The sequence below is a fragment of the Ochotona curzoniae genome, unplaced genomic scaffold (genome assembly GCF_017591425.1).
Source record: "Ochotona curzoniae isolate NIBS_2020 unplaced genomic scaffold, NIBS_Ocur_1.0 contig_4516, whole genome shotgun sequence".
Classification (NCBI taxonomy): Eukaryota; Metazoa; Chordata; class Mammalia; order Lagomorpha; family Ochotonidae; genus Ochotona; species Ochotona curzoniae.
In genome coordinates, this window is record NW_024466313.1 from 4,074,655 (window position 1) to 4,097,105 (window position 22,451).

At 60.1% G+C, this 22,451-nt stretch overlaps 1 protein-coding gene across 1 annotated transcript in view; it reads left to right on the top strand.

Annotated features, from left to right (window-relative positions):
* The first annotated feature begins 1,298 nt into the window (after positions 1–1,298).
* Positions 1,299–22,451, top strand: part of ADARB1 (adenosine deaminase RNA specific B1) — a 34,715-nt gene continuing 13,562 nt past the window's right edge. Inside the window, exons 1-7 of the mRNA XM_040986595.1 lie at positions 1,299–1,362; positions 7,355–7,424; positions 10,339–11,264; positions 13,271–13,385; positions 15,461–15,629; positions 16,029–16,177; positions 17,313–17,481. Of these exons, the coding sequence (XP_040842529.1) occupies positions 7,397–7,424; positions 10,339–11,264; positions 13,271–13,385; positions 15,461–15,629; positions 16,029–16,177; positions 17,313–17,481 (1,556 nt within the window). The 5' untranslated portion in view covers positions 1,299–1,362; positions 7,355–7,396. The remainder of the gene's footprint in view (positions 1,363–7,354; positions 7,425–10,338; positions 11,265–13,270; positions 13,386–15,460; positions 15,630–16,028; positions 16,178–17,312; positions 17,482–22,451) is intronic.

A 22,451-nucleotide genomic window follows, 5' to 3' on the forward strand; every position in this document is an offset into this window, starting at 1 on the left:
CTGACGGGGTGGGGGCACTGATGGGGGGCAGCATTGGCAGTGGGAGACCAAGGTCGCGTGTGGCAATGAGGCAATTCCCTTGGAAGGGTACCATGCTGGACAGATGACCACGGGTGGTGTGGCCTTTGGGCCTGCCGTGCCAGGATAGAATGAGCCAGTGCCAGCCCCAGCCATGGCCTGTCCAGCAGATGCCCACACAGGCCCCAGACCAGGCACGTGCCCAGCATGCTCTGGGCTTGGAGGCCCTGCTTCGGTCACTAGTGTGGCTTGGAGCCTCGTGGCTGCGTGGCCTCATCCACAGTTCCGTGATTCTGTAGGGGGAGCCCCCCTTTTCCCCAGGCCTGCCCTCCGTCTGGGCGTCCGTTTGCTTCTCTGGAGGAATGTTCCAGCATACCAGGGTGCTGCGCCAAGTCCACGGGAGGTGCAAGTGAAGGGAGATTTGTTTTGCCACAGAAAGTTTGGGAAACCTTTCTCGCAGATTCCAAGTGTTTTCCACCAAAATCAAGATGTCTTCTAATTCCATTTCCATGAACCGTTTGAAGTGTGTGATGGCAGAGGTTGGCATATGTGGTTTTCCAGTTGAAGCAGGGCCCGGGCGGGTGGAGGTGGAGCGGGCAGGGCCTTGGTGGAGCAGGGGCAGGGGCAGGGCCCGGGCGGGTGGAGGTGGAGCGGGCAGGGCCTTGGCAGAGCAGGAGCGGGTCAGCCTGTGGCTCTGCTTAGTGTGTGGCCCCCTGGTGCTGGTGGAGGAGAACTGCATGTGGCTGTCACCCAGTGCATGTAAAAATTACTTAAAATTACTTAGACTTGCATTCAGCAAGATGCTTTTTAAAAAGATTTATTTATTTATTTGTTTATTTGAACAACAGAGCTACAAAGAGAGATCTTCCATTTGCTGGTTTACTCTCCAAATTGTTACAACAGCTGGAACTGGGCCAGCCTGAAGCCAGGTGCCAGGGGTGTCACCCGGGTCTCCCACATGAGTTCAGGGCCCGAGCCCTTGGGCCATCCTCCGCTGCGGTCCCAGGTGCAGCTGCAGGGAGCCGGATCTGAAGGGCAGCAGCCAGGATTTGAACCCGCGCTCACGTGGGGTTGGGCTTACTGTCCTGTGCCACAGTGCATCCCCTGGAAGGGTGTTTATAGTGGGAAGTGTTTATCATTAGGGTTCACCTCTGACACAATGGAGAGACTCTTCGCAGAGTAACTGGGCCTTTCCTTACCCAGAGCGCCGTCTGTGGAGTGGGGATCCTCCCGGGCTTGGAGAAGCCGCGCCTGGGCGCCTGCCTGGTTCGACCTGGTCCTGCTGGGATCTCAGCCCGGCCCGCTCGTGCTGAAGGAAGCTTTGCTGGGGACCAGAACTGCCAGGTGAGTGCAGACGTGCATGGCCCGAAGCTTCACAAGGACGCAGCCTCTGCTCACCTCACGGGGCGTCTGATGGGTGGCCTGGTGCCGGTGCTCTCGGGTGCAGAGCCATCTGGGTTCCAGGAGCATGTGGCTGGTGCCAGGCCAGGCCTGCCTGAAGCCTTTAGCGGCAGCTGTTGCCATCTTCTGGGTGATGAGAACAAGGCTGCCAGCACGTGGGGCTGCTGGTGTGTCGGGACTCAGAGGAGAGCTGAAGCAAACACATGTTTGTTAAGCGTTTATCCACTTACGTGAAGGGGGAGAGGCAGACCCCCATCTGCTTCAGTCCACTCGTGCCCACAGCTGCTGGAGCTAGACCAGGGCAAAGCCAGGAGCCACACAGGGGACGTCTGTAGGCAGCTGGCATTGGGAGTGCAGCCGGACGCCGGCAGGCCAGATGCAGGAGGTGGGCGTCACGAGTGGCACGGGCAACGCCGTGCCCCACGCTCACGCCAGGCCAGATGCCAATGCCCCAAAGAGCTCGGTGTGCTGTGGGAGGTGGCCGTCACGAGTGGCACAAGTAACGCTGTGCCCTACGCTCACGCCAGGACACGTGCCAACGCCCCACAGAGCTCGGTGTGCTGTGGGAGGTGGGCGTCACGAGTGGCACAGGTAACGCCGTGCCCCATGCTCACGCCAGGCCAGATGCCAATGCCCCACAGAGCTCGGTGTGCTGTGGGAGGTTCCCATGGGAACGCTCATGGTGAAGCTTGCTTCCTGGGTCCAGGCAAGGTGGCTGCAAGGTGCTGGACACCAGTGGTTCTGCTCTGTCCACTTAAAGTCCCTGGGTGCTGCGTGGAGCCGTCGGGGCCGCAGGCGTCACAGATGAGAGCGAGCAGGAGAGCGGCTGGGGTCACTGTGTTACGGCGTGGAGACACGCAATGTCTGACCACTGGGCTTTCCATTTGTTGCTCTGATGTCAGGGATGGAAGGCCATGGTTCCAGAGAGACTGGAAGAGGTTTTGTTTTCTCTTCAGCTTATGCCCTTCTCCTGGTTCATTGGCAGAGTGGGCAAAGCAAGGGCAAGGCTACACTCTATGGGGTGTCCTATGGCCTAGATTATTCTTCATGGCTGTGTCCTGAGGTCAGGGTTCCTCTCCATGCCTGTGTCCTGAGGTCAAGGTTAGTGTCCCGACAGTTGTACCCCATGATGTACCTTGCATTTCCACCGCAGCCGTCTCTAAGTTCGGCAGTGACATGACGTTGGCACTCTGTAACCTGGGTTTCTTGGAAGACAATGTTCATGCCAGCCTGCGGGAGCCCGAGAGACTCCAGTCCCTTGTTGCTAAGTTAGGTGTAATTTATGGCTGCCTATTTTTAACGTGCCGTAGCACTGAAGCAGTAATTATGCCATGTAGTGAAAGGCAAGTATTTTTATATACTGTAAGCACGCACTGGAGGAATGAATTATTTATAATCCTTTGCACAAATAGCCTGTTCTTAAAGGCACAGAACAAAGGTTGGGCGGAAGGCGGGAGCTGTCGGGGTGCTGAGGAAGCTCGGGGTGTAAGCCAGGCGTGCACCGTCTCCCCGTGAGTGGCCGTGCCGAGCCTCGGGTTCAGTGAGGACTGCTGTTGGCGGTCAAGGGCTTGATGTGTTGTCTGCGTTTCTGGCTGCTGTGGAATGCAGCACGAGTAAGTGCAGAAGTTGTGAGGAAAACACACCCCCTTGGAGGCCCCTGCTTGTCCCCACTCGGCAGTGGCTCCCGCGGGGCCCCTGAGAGTGGAGCACGGCTCTCACTTCAGGCAGTCACCCTGCGCCACTCCTGCCCCTCGTCCTGACACACCAGGGCCTCTGAACCTAGATGACATGGGTCACTCCACGCCAGGGCGTCTTCTGAGGTGGACACTGGGGGACAGGGAGATGGGGCCTCGATGCGGTCACAGCCAGTGAGAGAGGGGCCGGGGCCCTAATAGTCACGGCCAGAGAGGGGGGCCGGGGCCCTAACACAGTCACAGCCAGAGAGGGGGGCCGGGGCCCTAATAGTCACGGCCAGAGAGGGGGGCCGGGGCCCTAACACAGTCACAGCCAGAGAGGGGGGCCGGGGCCCTAACAATCACAGCCAGAGAGGGGGGCCGGGGCCCTAATAGTCACGGCCAGAGAGGGGGGCCGGGGCCCTAACACAGTCACAGCCAGAGAGGGGGGCCAGGGCCCTAACAATCACAGCCAGAGAGGGGGGCCAGGGCCCTAACAATCACAGCCAGAGAGGGGGGCCGGGGTCCTAACAGTCACAGCCAGAGAGGGGGACCGGGGTCCTAACAGTCACGGCCAGAGAGGGGGGCCGGGGCCCTAACAGTCACGGCCAGAGAGGGGGGCCGGGGTCCTAACAGCCACAGCCAGAGAGGGGGGCCGGGGCCCTAACAATCACAGCCAGAGAGGGGGGCCGGGGTCCTAACAGCCACAGCCAGAGAGGGGGGCCGGGGCCCTAACAGTCACAGCCAGAGAGGGGGGCCGGGGCCCTAACAGTCGCGGCAGGTGAGAGGGGCCAGGGCCCTAACAGTCACGGCCAGAGAGGGGGGCCAGGGCCCTAACAATCACAGCCAGAGAGGGGGGCCGGGGTCCTAACAGCCACAGCCAGAGAGGGGGGCCGGGGCCCTAACAATCACAGCCAGAGAGGGGGGCCGGGGTCCTAACAGTCACAGCCAGAGAGGGGGGCCGGGGCCCTAACAATCACAGCCAGAGAGGGGGGCCGGGGTCCTAACAGCCACAGCCAGAGAGGGGGGCCGGGGCCCTAACAATCACAGCCAGAGAGGGGGGCCGGGGTCCTAACAGTCACAGCCAGAGAGGGGGGCCGGGGCCCTAACACAGTCATAGCCAGAGAGGGGGGCCGGGGCCCTAACAGTCGCGGCAGGTGAGAGGGGCCAGGGCCCTAACAGTCACGGCCAGAGAGGGGGGCCGGGGTCCTAACAGCCACAGCCAGAGAGGGGGGCCGGGGCCCTAACAGCCACAGCCAGAGAGGGGGGCCGGGGTCCTAACAGCCACAGCTAGAGAGGGGGGCCGGGGCCCTAACAGCCACAGCCAGAGAGGGGGACCGGGGTGCTAACAGCCACAGCCAGAGAGGGGGGCCGGGGCCCTAACAATCACAGCCAGAGAGGGGGGCCGGGGCCCTAACAGCCACAGCCAGAGAGGGGGGCCGGAGTCCTAACAGTCGCGGCCGGCGAGAGGCGCCCTGGTGTGGTCACACCTCGTCTCACAGCCGGTGTGCGGGTCCCAGCCCAGGTTCGTGGGGCACAGGACTCGGCTGCGTCCGTGTGAAGTTTCTCTCTCATCTGGGACATGAGCCATGTCTGCTGCGGCCTCCCGCGGTCACAGGGGCCGGCTGCCTTTGACTAACCCTGGGGAGTCACTCGGGCATCGTGTGCTGTGGGGTGTTGCCTACACACCTTGGAGAAGGTGGTGCACCCCAGGGTCCTGCTGGCTGGCCTGCACCTGGGGTCAGTGTGACCCCGGCGGGAGGCAGCCCGCGTCATGCTGGAGCTGGGCCAGGAGTGATTGATTTGGGGCTGTTTCCTGTTTCACGGAGTTAAAGGCAATCTGAGTGGGACTTGGCATCATGTCTGAAAAGTTCTAGAATGGTGGAGTTCACAGTCTGCATTTGGGGTGGTTTCATGTCTACCTGAGTGTGGGATGAGCTGCAGCCCCCTAAAACATTGCTGTCCAAGTGTGTTGGGGATCCCCCAGCCTGGTGGTGTCAGTATGTGCCGAGGGCAGTCCGCTGGGGCAGCGGCCCCACAGCCTCGCTCCCTGGGTGGACCTGGAGCTGCCAGGCGTGCAGCGGCGCCCTCATGTGGACAGACTGTTCCTCACACTCCTTCCTGGCCTGGCTTCCTGTGTAGGACGAAGTGCAGGAGGAACTTGACCCCCAGAGTGGCCAGGCCCAGGTGGCTGCTGACCCCGTGGCTGCTGGCTGGCTCTTGTCTTCCAGCTCAAGGGTCTGTAGAGCGGCCTTGGGCCGTGGAGGGATGAGGGCTCGCTCTGGTCAGTGGGAAGGGTGTGCACCTGACCCCAAGGGGTGAGGGCCCCAGTCTGGGGCATCTGAGTGATGGTGGGAGTCTGCACAGCCAGCAGATGGCGCCAGGGAGGTGGGGCAGGGCCTGGTGTGGGGGCAAGGAGTGCCCTGTTTCCTCCAGGGTCCCTTGTCACCTGCCCAGAGATGGTTTCAGCAAGGCCTGGTCGGCTTCGTGACCCCGTGGCAGCACCCCGGCTCCACCCCACAGGGTGCAGACCCTGCTGTGGCTCCCCCAGGGCGGGGGCTCCTCTGCCCCCTGTGCTCCCATTTCCACATGCCACCCCAGTGGGGTCTGAGTGCAGCTGCACAGAGCTGTGGACTAGAAGCCGTGGCTGTGTGTGTGTCGCCCGCTGGGGTGCAATGTGGTAGTTCTGAGCTCCCAGCAGGTGAGATGCCAGCTCCCCCGCCGTGCCCCCGGGTTCCAGGGTGCGCCAGCCTCCCCAAGGCTGGCAGGTGGCATCGGCCTGCCTGTTTGGCCCTTAGCAGAGACTCGAGGCCAAAGCAGGAGAGCATCATTGAAGTATTCAGGTCTAAGGATTTGAAAGGTGACGGAGCAGAGACAAAGAGCTTTCACCCATTGGTTCCCTCCGTGGCAGCTGGGGCTGGATGGGCTGCAGTCGGGCGCCTGCCCCCATACGAGCTTCCACATCCGTGGGCCGTTGTCCGCTCTCGGGAGGAGCACAGGGTGGGCGTGGCCAGCAGTCGTGGCCACGGGCCTTCAGGACTGTAGGGTGACAGTGACATCAGCCAAGAGCGGCCTCTCTTGAGTCGGGATGGCCACAGTGGGCACACGCCTGCTGGCCCAGCACCGTCCTGGCCTGACATGCCTACGCCTTCCTCTCGCCACCTTAGTGTGGCCTCGTGTGTGTTCTGTGTGTGATGTGTGGGGGTCCTGGGCACAGATCTCATCTCCACAGTGCCTTGGGACCAGCTGCAGCGTCTTCCTGTCTGCTGACCTGCGGGGCCCTGAGAGCGCCTGCTCCTAGCTGGGGTGTCTCCTCTCCGGGCAGGGGCCGTCTCCTGTCTTGTGCCTGCACCTCACTCTGGGGACAGGAGCATGGCATGAGCCTTGAGTGTCCATCTGTGTCACCTCCAGCTGCCCGCCGGGGGTCCCCATCAGCTCTGTCTGCCCCGCGCTGTGTGGCGTGGCTGTGCAGTCACTCGGGATGCTGACTTGTCATCGGTAAGTAGTCCTGTGTGGGGCAAGCAGCACCCATGCCTGTGGCTTGCCGGGCAGCCATGCGCCCGTGTGAGGCCCGCCCGAGGCTCCCGGCCCGCGGCGGGCTGCAAGGTGATCCTCGGGGAACCAGCGTGTCGCACTGGGACAGCGGAGTCGTGTGCTTGCCCGCTGTCTGCAGGGCTTTCTGGAGCCAAGGACTGTACGTAGACTCCCGTGTAGCTTTCAGCAACAGGACCAGTGGTTGTCCTGAGAGCCACGCGCCAGGTGTGCGCTGCGCTTCACGCCTGCAGTCGCCGTTTGCCAAAGCAGTGATCTGCCTGTCGGTGACACAGAATGTGTAGAAGCGATCTGGTCATCAGAAGTGGCCGCCTGTCCCTCTGGGACCCTGTGACGTGCTCCGTGCCGGGAGGCAGACCTTGTCGGGTGGGCAACAGCAGCTGGACAGCAGTGTGGCCAGCCTGGGAGCCAGGTAGCCGGGTTGCGCTCTGCTCTCGGTGCCTCTGGCCAGCCGAGCAGGATACCTGAGCATGCAGGCCAGCCGTGTGTGTGAGACCGAGTGCTGGGGAATCGGTCCTTCCTGGCCGGCCAGTGTCATGGCCGGCATTGCTGTGTCCCTGACTCCAGCTCCTGGTGACGGGCACACCTCGGGCTATGCAGCCCCACGGCCTTGCTCACCAGGCGACAGACCTCACTCCTGCTCTCGCTGGCAGGCATGGCGCGGGGCACCCGGAGGGCACACTCAGCACTGCTTCCTTGCTGTCTTCCAGACGGAACCGGTCTCCGGCTGTCAAGAGCCCTCGCCGTGTGCCATGGATGCAGAAGACGAGGAGAGCATGAGTAAGAGCCCAGATCCCTCGGTGTCATGCCCGTGCCCACTGCCATTCCAGTCTGCCCGTCACTGTGGGCAGCTGCTGTCCCCTCCGACTTGGGCACTGAACACAGCCTAACTCACACTTTTCTGCAGCAGGCGCCAGTGCCACCTGGACACTGCCCTTCAGCTGTCCAGGTCCCAGTACTCCTTGGTGTCGCCTGGGTGTGCATCTCTGGGGAGGCATGGCTGGCCGGGGCCTTGTGCCTGTGCGTGGCAGGGCTCACCTCAAAGGGAGCTGCCACGGCCTGGCCTCCGAGAGGGGCGCAGCTGCACCTGCGGCTCCACGAGCCCCTCTCTCCACTCCACTCACACTCTCTTGGAAGTTGGGTGAACTCTTGTCCCATGCAGCAGTGTGTCTCAGTGAGGGTCTCCCTCCAAAGCTGCTGGGGCGCAGAGGGGGTGAGGACGAGTATCCGCCTTCCGGTCACTGGTGGGTGTCCGCTGCTCTCAGGGCAGGACACGGGGTGCCCAAGCAGGAGCACATCTCCCTGCAGCGACAGCTGGCGCTAGAACTGGCTCTCCCCTGGACGGTGTCTGCCTGGGCCGTCAGGTTCATGGGCGCTGAGCTGTGGGTGTGACTGGGCCAGCAGGGCCCGTGCGGCCAGCGTGTTCCTCTGCTGGGGCTGCTGGCCTCCCCCCAGGCCCGCTCCCAGAGCCCAGCCCCGTGCTTCCCCTGGTGACTCTGCTGTGTCCAGCGTGTGGACTCTGCTATGTGCAGAGCCTGTGGCCTCTCACGGGCTGAGCCCTCTGCTAGGTGAGCTCCCGTTTTAGATGATTGTCACACTTGGCATCTGCGGGGACGCCCTGGAAGGAGGCCGTGCGTGTCCCCTGGGCCACGTGTGCAGACCCTGGGGACCTTGTGCATGGATTTTTCTGGAAAGATGAGCTGCCAGTTCTAGTGCCACAGTGTTGGAGTGCCCAGTTTAGCCCCAAATGTTGACATTCTTGCAGCGCATCGGCCCCGTGGAGGCAGCGCCCGCCAACAGGCTCATGACGCTCACCTGCAGCTGTTATCTGGTCTTCCTTCCCGCAGAGGCCTTGCCAGCAGAGTGCGAGCAGGACCGCAGCTCCCTGCTCACAGAGGAATTGTGCTTTGCAGGAACAGTGTGACTCCATATGTGTTTTTCTCAGGTTCGCAGAATTGTCAACATGGCGCTGGCACCCTGTGTTTCTGAAGAGCGTGGTCATGGATACGTGGCACGTGTGTGTGGCGTGCGTGTGTACTGGTGTGCCCTGCCGTGTGGCCACGAGCCAGCCTGCAGGTGGCAGCCCAGGGTGTCGTGTCCTCACCCGCACAGGTGCGGGTGCCCCTTCCCTCCCCCCCTCACCGCCTCGCTCTTTCTCCCGACCCCCTTTCCCATCCCGCTCTCTCTAACCTTTTGTTTCCTTTGAGCACCGAAAGGAGTAACCTATTGAGCTTTTGCTGGAGGATGTTATAAATGAAAATTTACTGTCCAGTCCATCGGCTTTGCCGCCTGGGAGAAGTGGTGTGTGCTTCAGGACTGTAAGAGCGGCTGTCTGCAGGGACAAGCCCCAGGGCCCTCCTCCACCATGGGTCACCTCCCGGTCCCCATGGAGCTGCCCACACTGACCGGTATGAGATCCTGGGAATTGGTGAAGCTCCGCTTCAGGGGGCACTGCTTGCTAAGGCCATCTGAGCTGGCAGCCTCCCATGGGCTGAGCCCAGGAGCCCAGACCCCAGAGCCCAGAGCTGGCAGCCTCCCACGGGCTGAGCCCAGGAGCCTGGAGCCCAGGAGCCCAGGAGCCTGTGGCCTCCCACGGGCTGAGCCCAGGAGCACACCATGGTGTCTTAGGTGTTGCCTGGCCTGCAGAGTTCACTGGAGGTACTAGGCCACCATCCTGTGAGCTGCTTTAGTTTTTAGAAAGCGCTGTGATTTCCAGCTGTTCTTTTAGGAGACGTGCAGTTTTGAAAGCTAGTGCTAGGAGGCCGGCACCTGCAGGCAGTGAGGCCGTGCCAGGCTCCCGTGCCCGATGCCACGTTCCCTCGCAGAGGCGTGTCTGTGGACTGAGGGGGTGTACGCTCGCTCTTATTCCCATTTTTAAGAATCAGCCTTGTTTTTGTACACTTTGAACACTTTCAGATTGTACCCCTTTGTTCATTTTAAATACAAAATGCCTTAAAAATAGGAAAATCAACTCTGTGAAAATCTACCAAATATCCCAAAAGAAAAAAGCAGTCTGTATCCACCGAGGAGGTCGGCAGGTGTATGCGAAGCGCGAGGCCCTGGCCGCGTGCAGCCCCGCGCCCCAGCGGCCCTTCCTTTCGCTGCACCGCTAGATGAGTCTGGCGGGTCAGAGAGCATTCAGACCCCATGGAAGAAGTTTAAATTGATACCATAAAATCATAGGCTCCAAAAATTACTTTTAAAAAGTCCAGCACTTTCCTAAGATCTGTGAGTGCAGTCTGTCGATTGAATGACTGGGGGTGCATGTTTAAGGGCGCTGCCTCTGAGATGGCCTGGCACCAGTAGGAAGGGTCAGGGCGAGAGGCGTAGACTGCCGGCGGCACTGCGGCCGCTTCTGCCGACTGGCCGACAAGGCCTCTGGGGCCCTGGCTCCTCCCCCAGTGTCTGGACACTGTCTAAGGCATCCCTGGATGCCCCAGAGCATTCTCACTAGAAAGAACAAGGAGAGGGGCAAGGGCGGCTGCAGGAGTGACAGAGCAGGGCTCGCCCGGGTGCAGCAGCCTCAGCGGGCCGGGCCCCGGTGGCTGCAGCCGTCTGGCCCAGGCGGGCCCGACAGAGGCCTAAGCACACACCACTTGCCCAGGGACAAAGGCAGATGACGGAACTTATAAATTTTGCATTTACAAGATCCTGCACCGAAGGCGTTGTAAGCTACTCTTTCTGGGCACCACAGGTTCCAGCAGTGCGGACATTAAGGAAAACCGCAACCTGGACAACGTGTCCTCCAAGGATGGTGGTGCACCTGGGCCCAGCGAGGGGACCCAGCTCTCCAACGGGGGCGCCGGCAGGAAGCGGCCCCTGGAGGAGGGCAGCAACGGCCACGCCAAGTACCGCCTCAAGAAGCGGAGGAGAATGCCGGGGCCCGTGCTGCCCAAGAACGCGCTGATGCAGCTGAACGAGGTCAAGCCGGGCCTGCAGTACACGCTGCTCTCGCAGACGGGGCCCGTGCACGCGCCGCTCTTCGTCATGTCTGTGGAGGTCAACGGGCAGGTGTTCGAGGGCTCGGGCCCCACCAAGAAGAAGGCCAAGCTGCACGCGGCCGAGAAGGCCCTGCGGTCCTTTGTCCAGTTCCCCAACGCCTCCGAGGCCCACCTGGCCATGGGCCGGACCCTGTCCGTGAACACGGACTTCACGTCCGACCAGGCCGACTTCCCCGACACGCTCTTCAACGGCTTCGAGACGGCCGACCAGATGGAGCCGCCCTTCTACGTGGGCTCCAACGGGGATGACTCGTTCAGCTCCAGCGGGGACCTCAGCCTGTCCGCCTCCCCCGTGCCCGCCAGCCTGGCCCAGCCCCCGCTGCCCGTCCTGCCGCCCTTCCCGCCGCCCAGCGGCAAGAGCCCCGTGATGATCCTCAACGAGCTGCGCCCGGGCCTCAAGTACGACTTCCTGTCGGAGAGCGGGGAGAGCCACGCCAAGAGCTTCGTCATGTCCGTGGTGGTGGACGGCCAGTTCTTCGAGGGCTCGGGCAGGAACAAGAAGCTGGCCAAGGCCCGGGCCGCGCAGTCGGCCCTGGCCACTGTCTTCAATCTGCACCTGGACCAGACGCCATCTCGCCAGCCCATCCCCAGCGAAGGGCTGCAGCTGCACCTGCCTCAGGTGAGCGCCGCTCGCCTCCGGGGCCTGGCCGCCCCAAGCGCCTGGTCCCTCCTGCGCAGAGTGACGGTCCTAGGTGGCCAGGCAGGGCTGGCCTTTCCACCTACAGCAGGCCCTTGTGGGGGCTCGGGGCCGTGCCCGGGTTGTCCTCAGCGGGAAGCCTGGATCCAGGCAGGCGTGAGTGTCGGGAGGGCACTGCTCCAGCCACCGGGACAGGGTAGAGACAGGAAGGCTCCTGGTGGGGGCTTGGCTCCCACGGTCAGCAGGCACCCTGGAGTCTGTGTCCCCGCTCGCCTCACTCCCGAGACATGAAGCCCATTGATGGTTCCTGTCCGCAGCCCTGGGTCCCACATTCTCACACACAGACGTAGGCAGGGTTGGCACAGGGCACTGAGACACCTGTCATGTGCAGTGGCCTGGGCTGGGCAGGCTGTGTGGCTACCCTCTTCCTCCTGCCCACATCCGGGTCCCTGAGCCCATGTGGTCCAGGGCAGGAGAGTGGTAGGTGGTGCTGTGTGCCCCCACAGGCTGTGCCCGAGTGCCCGGGAAGCTCCAGGGTGTCACCACTTGTCACTCCTGGCGCAGTCCTGCTGTGTGATGCTGGACTGGGCTGGCCCTTGATGGGCTGTGAGTGTGCAAGGCGCTTGTCCAGGGCCCTGCCAGGTACCGCACGCGGGCTGTGGGCTTGTTGCCTCATAGCGTCCCACAGGCATCACAGTCACTCCGCGACTGTTTATGAATACCTGCACAGCCAGCCAGGCGCCCTGGGAAGGGCTGTGCGCCCCTGCGGGTCTGCCCAGGCAGGTGGCACTCGCCCCGGGCCAGGCCTCCCTGGGATGGACACTCACCTTGCTCCTGGCCTTCTGGAGCCTGGTGTTATCTTTCCCTCCAGGTGTTCAAAAGCATCCTGACCCATGGGGCCACGGGTGGTTGTGCACCGCGGTTCTGCCGGCCTCTCTGAGGCCCTGTGCAGGAATGGGGCTGTCATCCACGCATCTCATCTTTGCCCCTGGAACACCCTGGTGCTGGCCGGGCAACGGCCACAGGAAACATCTGACCACTGACTTCCGCTCGAATAGCTGCCTTCAGGGCACTGGCTTCTCTGCTGAGCACCTGAGGTTTACCTGGTGGCTGCTAGAGCACACAGGTTGGCGGGGGAGGGAGGGGCGGGGAGTCAAACTTGGTCCATTGCACCCCCAGCAGTTCCCAGAGCACTGTGAGTCATTGTGTCCTGGGTCCTTGGTAAACCTCAGCCCAGGTGTCACCTGCTCTGCCAGGCATGGTCTGAGCTGTCTGGATGCGACAGGGAATGTACCCACAGGGGACCTGGCCTAGGACACTATGGCACACCCCCGAAAACCATGTGGGCACTGGTGTGGGACGCCACGGCACATCCCTGGGAGCTGCGTGGGCACTGGTGTGGGGCACCATGGCACATCCCCAGGAGCCACATGGGCCCTGGTGTAGGGCACCACAGCACCCTCCTGGGAACCATGTGGGCACTAGTGTAGGACGCCACAGCCTCCTACTGGGAACCATGTGGGCATTGGCCCAGGATGCCATGGCACCCTCCTGGGAACCATGTGGGCATTGGCCCAGGATGCCACAGCACACCCCCAGAAACTGTGTCTTCCCATGGGCTCCAGGCTGGCAGGGCTGTGAGCGGGCTGGGCCCAGCACACGCCAACGCTGAAACTCAAGTGTGGTGCCAACAGCAGGGAGCCGTGCCAGGCTCCATGGTGCTTGGAGCACATTTTCTGGCTGTCCCCTCTCCTGCCTGGGACTGTTCACATCACTCCTTGGCACATGCTCCCAACAGGTATGCCGTGTGTGGTTATGGCAGAAGGCAGCTCAGGGCGTAGGGTCACAGCTTGGGAGGGTAGATCCCCATGGGTTGCTCCCGTCGGCCTGCTGCTGACTCAGCCAGAACCGGGCTGGACCCTTGGCACCTGATCCCATGTTTGCCATTGCCCATGCTCTGCCTGACCTATATCTGTGCCCCCTCCCAGGTGCTGGCAGACGCCGTCTCCCGCCTGGTCCTGGGTAAGTTTGGAGACCTGACCGACAGCTTCTCCTCCCCTCACGCCCGCAGGAAGGTGCTGGCCGGGGTCGTCATGACAACAGGTAACTGCCCGGGGTGTGGTAACCACCTGGGGTGTGGGGTCACGACCACAGTGCGGGGTCATGACCACTGGTAACCACCTGGGGTGTGGGGTCACGACCACAGTGTGGGGTCATGACCACAGGTAACCTCCCCTGCGTGTGGGGTCATGACCACTGGTAACTGCCTGGGGTATTGGGTCGTGACCACAGGTAACTACCTGGGGGGTGTGGGGAAACAACCACAGATAACTGCCTAGAGTGTGGGGTCATGACCACTAGTAACCTCCTGGGGTGTGAGGTCATTACCACAGGTAACTGCCCGGAGTGTAGGGTCATGACCACAGGTAACCTCCCTGGGGTGTGGGGTCATGACCACAGGTAACCTCCTGGGGTGTGGGGTCATGACCACAGGTAACTTCCCTGGGGTGTGGGGTCATGACCACAGGTAACCTCCTGGGGTGTGGGGCATGACCACAGGTAACCTCCCTGGGGTGTGGAGTCATGACCATAGTAACCTCCTGGGGTGTAGGGTCATGACCACAGGTAACCTCCCTGGGGTGTGGGGTCATGACCACAGGTAACCTCCTGGGGTGTGGGGCATGACCACAGGTAACCTCCCTGGGGTGTAGGGTCATGACCACAGGTAACCTCTTGGGGTGTGGGGTCATGACCACAGGTAACCTCCCTGGGGTGTGGGGCCACTCCTGTGCTTGGCTGGTGGACAGCCCCTCGCTCTGGGCAGGCTCCTGCCACCTGCCGGGACACCCCCTTTCCTAAGGTGCTGGTCTAGGCATCTGAGCCCTTCACCTGGACGGAGTGGCTGATGTCCTCTTTGTGGGGAGGACACATTTGCTCTGGGAATGCCAGGAGCCTGCTGACAAGCTCCCTAGTGACCTGGGTCTGACTGATTTGACACTGAGTGTTGGGGTGGAAGGGTGCTACAACAGGAACAGAACAGCTGGAAAAATACCATGTAGGATGGCCTAGAGGGGCACTGCCCCTGCTGGCCAGGGCAGAGAGGCCTAGAGGGGTACCTCCCCCTGCTGGCCAGGGCAGAGGGGCCTAGAGGGGCACTCCCCCTGCTGGCCAGGGCAGAGGGGCCTAGAGGGGCACTCCCCCTGCTGGCCAGGGCAGAGGGGCCTAGAGGGGTACCTCCCCCTGCTGGCCAGGGCAGAGAGGCCTAGAGGGGCACTCCCCCTGCTGGCCAGGGCAGAGGGGCCTAGAGGGGCACTCCCCCTGCTGGCCAGGGCAGAGGGGCCTAGAGGCGGCACCTCCCCTCCAATGGCCGAGGAGAAGTCCTCCGCTCTGGAAGCTATCCCCCCAGCCAGTTAGAAGGGGCTCCACCCTGGGATCTACCGCTCAGAGTAGGAAGGAGGGAGGCAGAGTCCTCAGTCCTGTGGTTGTGAGTTCTGGGTGACTCCCAGTGCCGCTGCCCACGGCACTCAGAGGCCAGCTCACTCTGCCTTGGCAGCACGTGTGGGCGAGCTCACCTTCCTTAGGCTTTGACTCCCGCTGGCAGGGGTGCAGCCCCCTGGCGGGGGTGCAGCCTAGGCCCGCCGGCACAGGCGCTGCTGCGGCGTCCGATGCAGGGCTCCCGATGGGCCTTTAGGTCTGAGAGGCCTCAGCTGTGAAGGCAAGTTGGGGGAGCGTGGTGAGAGCAGAGGATGCTGCGTCCGCCACACTGCACACCTGCCTCTCACACAGGGCCGCCGGGCAGCTGGTGGGCCCAGGCAGGCTCAGCCTGTGGCCGTGGTCAGTGTCCCAGGATGAGGCCATGCAGGACCCTCCTGGGAAGGTCAGCTGTGCCTGTAAGGCCTCCCTGGTCACTCTGTCCTTTGCTGTTTATTCCAGAACCCAGCTGGCAGGTGGCCTGTCCTTATGTGGGGTCCCATTGTGTTTACTGTCAGGGGTGCTGCAGGCAAGGCCTGTCTCAGGTCACCTGCGGGTTCACGTCTGTGCACCTGACACGCATTCACCCGGGGCTGGGCAGGGCACGTGTGAGAAGCTGGCACGGTGCAGGGACCCTGCAGAGTCCCGCCCCCTCGTGCACCGTCAGTGCGCGTCCTGTGGGTCACAGGCAAGTCTGTCCCGTGCAGGCTCTGACGTTAAGGACGCCAAGGTGATCAGCATCTCCACGGGGACCAAGTGCATCAACGGCGAGTACATGAGCGACCGCGGCCTGGCCCTGAACGACTGCCACGCCGAGATCATCTCACGGAGGTCCCTGCTCAGGTTCCTCTACACGCAGCTGGAGCTTTATCTAAAGTAAGTGCAGCACTCGGCCGTTGCCTTCTCTGGGTCCCCGGAAAGTTCTCCAACAGTGGCCAGTCTGCTCCCAGTTAAGGCCGAGCTGACTGAAGTGCCACAAGGCGTGTACACACATGTACATGTGTGTGCTTGGCATGACCATAAATTTCAAGCCTGCCTTCCAGGTCATGTGACTGTGGTGACGGCTGTGAGGACATGAGCAGCTCCCCACACCGTCGCTGGGGTCGCTCCTTGCCGCGTGTCTCTGTGCGGAGGCCATCTGTTTGGGGGCACATATGACAGGGGACAGGCTCTCCATTGCTGTCACTAAGACACGTGACTGGTCCATCCCTGTGGGAAGCGGCGGAGCTCGGGCTGTGTGCGGCCCAGGTCACTCGGCCATGTCTCCCTTCCCAGCAGCAAAGACGATCAGAAGAAATCCATCTTCCAGCGCTCGGAGCGGGGCGGGCTGCGGCTCAAGGAGAACGTGCAATTCCACCTGTACATCAGTACCTCCCCGTGCGGCGACGCCCGGATCTTCTCACCCCACGAGCCCATCCTGGAGGGTAGGCCGCCTGGGCACCTGGGGTGTCAGGTGGCACTGCGGACCCCAGGGGAGAGTAGGCCTCCCTGGGCACCTGGGGTGTCAGGTGGCACTGTGAATCCCCCGGGAGGGTAGGCAGCCTCGAGTGCCTGGGGTGCCAGGTGGCACTGTAGACTCCCGGGAGGATAGGCTGCCCCACAGCCCCGCCTGGGGTGTCAGGTGGGCAGCACTGTGGACCCCCCAGGAGGGTATTCAGCCTCGAGTGCCTGGGGTGTCGGGCGGCACTGCGGAGCCCCAGGGAGGGGAGGGTGCCCCGCAGCCCCCGGTGCCTGGGTGTCGGGTGGGTGGCACTACGGATCCCTGAGAGGCTGCTTTCATAGTGCTGGTCTCCATGTGAACCATGGAGCGGCTGTACAGCGTGGATTCTTGTCTTTGGGATACTGAGAAAAGTCTAATGAATGAAAATGCTGACTCTAAAGCAAAGTGCTGGTTCTAACTAACCAAGTAACTCCTGTGGAGTAAGGCTCCAGCGGCCGCACTGGAGAGCAGGAAGCAAGTAACTCCTGTGGAGTAAGGCTCCAGCGGCCGCACCGGAGAGCAGGAAGCAACAGTAGGAAGAAGGCTTCACACAAAACAAGGCTGCTGTGACAGTCACAGCGCCACAACCACGCCGTTCGTCACCCCTGACCACCCTGCCACAGCCACGCCTGCCGGGTACACCACACGCTGCCAGCGAACAGGCTCCAGCTGCGGCAGCCTTCGCCCAGCCTTCTTTGCACACAGTCAGAGCTTTACTTCCTGGTGATGTGTGTTCGCATCCCCTCTCCACACGTCAGCGTTATTTATACCAAATCCAACATTCGGCCCCTGGAAAGGCAACGCACACATTCACCGCGCAGGGCTGCCGCGGGGTTTCAGCTCACACCCCACACCCAGTGCCAGAAATACGTCTTGTTAAAACAGCCCCCATTTTCCCTCAGCCCCACCCCGCTGCAAGGTGCCCACGCCCAGGAGTGTCATGGGGTCCCCCCATCTCACCTTGCTGTGTGTACACGTGTGTTGTACACATGATGTACGCGTACATGTGTGTACGCACGTCTGCCCCACAGAGCATCCCTGGCCTTCAGGTGGGTCTGAGCCGTCTGCTTCTCTCCTAGAGCCGGCAGACAGGCATCCGAACCGCAAAGCGAGAGGACAGCTGCGGACCAAGATAGAGTCTGGCGAGGGCACCATCCCCGTGCGCTCCAATGCCAGCATCCAGACGTGGGACGGCGTGCTGCAGGGCGAGCGGCTGCTTACCATGTCCTGCAGTGACAAGATAGCACGGTGAGCCAGGCCCCACCCCGCCTGCACCTGCCAGGCGCCCCTCATTCCCCACACTGCCTGACATCGTCTGATTCCAAGCGGGATTCAAAGCAACAGGATGGCTCTCCCGAGTGCCAGGCTGTGCCAGGCGTTGGTTTGTTTGTTCTTTTTTTAAAAGTTCTATTTATTTTTATTGGAAAGACAGATTTGCAGAGAAGAGAAACCAAAAGATTTTCCACTCACCGATTCACGCCCAGACGGCTGCACTGGCCAGTACCACCAAGTCAGCCAGGAAACCAGGAGCCTCTTGCCAGCCTTGCGTGTGGGTACAGGAACCCGGCAACCTGAGGCATCCTGTTGCATGTGCTAATGTCGTTCTGCAGTTGCCTCCATGACTAAACTCATGCTTATTTGAAAATAAGACAATAAACTGTTAAGTGCTAAAAGGCACATAAAAATGCCTCCCTTGTAAGCGCCCTGCGGTGGCACCACTGCTGAAGGGTTCCTGGTGGTGTTGGTCAGCATCGGCAAGGTGGCAGGTGCTGTCGGCCAGCCTTCGCTGCCAGTTTTCTTTGGTAGATCTTGTCTGGAACCTCCAGGTTGCCCACCAGCAAGTACTTACTGGCGTGTACTTGGTTCTTCCAGCCCAGCGCTGGCTCGTGGGTACTTGGTGTGTGTCACCGTGGTGTGTGTGCCTGCTGTGGAGTGTGTGGCACTGTCGTGTGTGTGCCTGCTGTGGAGCCCAGCTCCAGCGCCAGCATGCACCTCGTGTTCTCTGCACATTTGCTTTTTTTTAAAATTTTTAAATCATATTTTTGACAATCTTTACATAGTTAATTAGGGTAAAAAGGTTCAAGGGCTACAGGAAAGTGGGTAAGATTATTATTTCCATGTTATTTCCTTCATTTTTTTTTTATTTCCTTCATGTTTAAAGGGGGGTATTAAGGGAGAAGGCCCACCCAATTTCCCACCCTCCCCAGGTCCTGGATGTAGGGTATGCTCCGAGGTTCTTGCTCAAGTGCTTTGATATTTCAGCAATTATGAATCGTGCCATCTTGCCACTCCAAGCACTGTGAGGTCTTTGAAGAATCCACTGGTTGACATAGTCCAGCATAGAGTCTCTGTTTGACCCATATTTCGCTGCCAAAATATAGCTGAGGTGTTTGATTGACCTGTTCTGTCTTCTCTCTTTTCTTGGTGAGGCTTCTGAGTCCTGTATTTCGGTTGGGGAGATCCCCAAAGAAACTTTGTCTGAGGTGTTCTCAAACCAGATTCTGGTATGTGCTAGCAAGTACAGGGCCCGGCACAGTCCATCACCCTGATCAGCTGGTGGTTGCAATTGCTGGGTTGGTTCTGTTTTAACTCCCAACTTCCACTGGAACCAATGGGTGTTGCAGTCCAGACTGGTTCTGCCCAGCACATACTCGGCCCTCACATAAACCAGTGGGAACTGCAGCCTAGTTGGAGCGACCTACAATAACCCCCACCAGGCCCGCCCTCTACCCTGATTTGCCAGTATGTGTAGCAGTAGTCCAGTCTGTCCCACACCCCATTCCACCCCAGCCCCTAGCCTGGTTTTATGCTCTTTCGTGGAAGTGGTAACTCAAGAGGAAGGAGCCCACAGTTTCCCTCCCAGGTCACTCCCACTCCCGGATTATGCACTCTCCAGATAGTTCTGTGGTTTGACTTGATAGAACTAGCCCTCAGTGCCAGCTTCTACCAGCTGATGCTGTGGCTAAGCCCAAACAACCCTCACCCACTCTAATTTTGTTTGCACCAGTAGGAATAATCAGCCCAGCCCGGCTTTTCCCTGATCTAGTCCACATGAGGCGCACAGGTGTGGTAGCCCTGCCTAGTCTGGTCTGCCCCCGTCCCATACCACGCTCTCCAGCGGCAGTAGCTGTCCAGCAAAAGAACCTTCCCTTATTCCCCCTGCCAGCTCTGCCCCCTCCCTTCCTTGTTCTCATGCTTGCTGGTTGGGCACTGCGGTCCCTTCTGGTATAGGCAACCTCACCTTGGCATTCCGTATTGGGCACTAGTCTTTGTTGCACCCGAACCTGGCTCGACCCACACTGTTCTGGTGTTTGGATTTGCCAGTGGATGACGTGGACAGATTCAGCCTGGTCTTCCCCACCACCCCAACTCTTGAGCTAACCAGTGGGGCTAGAATTTCCACAGGGTTTGGCCCACACATCCCTCGCAGAATCTGCCCTGGTTATGGTTCTATTGCTATTTAATGTAATGGCCCTGCTTAATGTGACCCATGTGCTGATCCATCATCATGTCAGGTAACAGGATATGATTCTGCTGGACAAGCCCCGAGCCATAGCTGTTGCATGGACTGGTATTTGGTGGTCAGCATTGTTCAGTGATTACAAGTTTTTCAAAGGAAGAGTTACTGTCATTGGGAATCTTTGCGAATGCTTCACGTCCTAGAAGCACAATGGGTTCAACCTGGAGCTAACTAAGCAGTGACTCAAAGAACCAAAACCCCAGAGCTCCTAGCCAGGTAGCCAGCAGGCAGAGCCTGGCACCAAATGGCACACTGGCCGCCCAGGGACAGCTCACCATGTGCACATGGTGGCTGTCGTCTGGGATCCAGGCATGAGACGCCCTGTCCTGAGACCCACCAGCAGCCGGGAGGCTGCTAGAAGTTTAAACTCCCCGGTCCAAGGTCGCGCCCCTCCCCAGTCCCATTCACTGCCCAATGAGGGCGGCGGGTGGGCCCTGGACCTGCCCAGTCACAGAGACCTCCCCACTTGGTGTACTCACCCCAAAGGGAGCAGCCCCCGGAGCCCAGGCAGGCCCAGGACAGCTCACAACGTGTACATGGTGGCTGGCGTCTGGGATCCAGGCATGAGACGCCCCGTCCTGAGTCCCACTGCACATTTGTTTCTGCAGGCCTCCAAGCAGACAGAGCCCTGGGGTCCCCTCAGTAGCTGCATGCTGAGGGCTCACATTTCCTCACCTGCCTTCCTGGATCCCAGTATCACAGATCACAGGCTCACATGTTGGCTAACCATTAGTGTGGAGGTCCCAGATCCCATGTTCACATGTTGTCTGTGGTCAGTGAGGAATTCCCAGATCCAATGTTCAGATGTTATCTGTGGTCAGTGTGGAGTTCCCAGATCCCATGTTCGCATGTTGTCTGTGGTCAGTGTGGAGTTTCCAGATCCCATGTTGTCTGTGGTCAGTGTGGAGTTCCCAGATCCCGTGTTCACATGTTGTCTGTGGTCAGTGTGGAGTTCCCAGATCCCATGTTGTCTGTGGTCAGTGTGGAGTTCCCAGATCCCGTGTTCACATGTTGTCTGTGGTCAGTGTGGAGTTCCCAGATCCCATGTTCACATGTTGTCTGTGGTCAGTGTGGAGTTCCCAGATCCCATGTTGTCTGTGGTCAGTGTGGAGTTCCCAGATCCCATGTTGTCTGTGGTCAGTGTGGAGTTCCCAGATCCCGTGTTCACATGTTGTCTGTGGTCAGTGTGGAGTTCCCAGATCCCATGTTCACATGTTGTCTGTGGTCAGTGTGGAGTTCCCAGATCCCATGTTGTCTGTGGTCAGTGTGGAGTTCCCAGATCCCATGTTCACATGTTGTCTGTGATTAATGTAGAGTTCCCAGATCCCATGTTCACATGTTGTCTGTGGTCAGTGAGGAATTCCCAGATCCCATGTTCACATGTTGTCTGTGGTCAGTGTGGAGTTCCAAGATCCCATGTTCACATGTTGTCTGTGGTCAGTGTGCAGTTCCCAGATCCCATGTTGTCTGTGGTCAGTGTGGAGTTCCCAGATCCCGTGTTCACATGTTGTCTGTGGTCAGTGTGGAGTTCCCAGATCCCATGTTCACATGTTGTCTGTGGTTAGTGTGGAGTTCCAAGATCCCATGTTCACATGTTATCTATGGTTAATGTGGAGTTCCCAGATCCCGTGTTCACATGTTGTCTGTGGTTAGTGTGGAGTTCCCAGATCCCGTGTTCACATGTTATCTGTGGTTAGTGAGGAGTATGGCTGTACAGACATTCCTGCTCTGCAGTCCTCTGCACGCCAGGTATACCAGGTCACCTTGATGCCCACATGGCTTTGCACTGCCATCCTGTGCTCTGCCTCCACCTGTAGCGTGCCCGCAGCATCTCCTGGGGGCGGGACTGGGGTGAGTGAATTTTCTGTTTTTATTTCTCTCCCAAAGTCCTTACTTCTCAAAAGTGTCCATGAGTGGTGACTTTTCTTCCCCACTGGCCCCTGTCCTGGCCATCGCAGTTTCTGTGAAGCACACACTGATGGTCTTGGAGAGAACTTGTACGTGACCATGGCTTGCTGCTGTGGCCCTGGGGAGTCTTGTGTGTACTCAGGGCTGCCTGTCCAGTCAGAGTGCCCCTCTGCAGGTCTCGGGGACTGACATGGTCACTGGGCTGCCTGTCCAGTCAGGGTGCCCCTCTGCAGGTCTCGGGGACTGACATGGTCACTTTCCTGGATGACTAGCTCGCAGGCCCTTCCTCCTCCTGCTTTAACTCCTAGAAGATTCACATTTGTCCGCGTAAAGGGTGGTCCAACTCCCTGCAGTGTCCTCTGGCTCGGAGATTTCAGATGCTGAGTCTTCACAATCACTTTCGTAATTCTTCCCTCCGCGCCTCTGACGCATTTCAGGTCAGTCCTGGTAGGTTTGGCGTTGGGTCTGCTTGAGCTCCATCTCTTACCAACACGTGAGTCTTAACTCCTGGAGCATCTCATGACCCTCAGCTCCTTGGGGCAGCTCCGAGATCTGCATTTCCGTAGCGTCAGTTTCTGTACATTGATTTTTGTCCTTTGAGTGGGTCATTGTCCCTGTTCCTTTGTACACCTTGGGTTCTGTGCTTGCTGGCATTAGAAGAACCAAATTATGTGCAGGCTCTACACGGGGGAAGCTTCTGACCGGTCCACTGGGCTGCTGGCCGGGTTGGGAGTGATTTGGGTTTTTTTGCTCCTTTGACCCCACGATCTGCTTCTGCTTGCGCCACCTG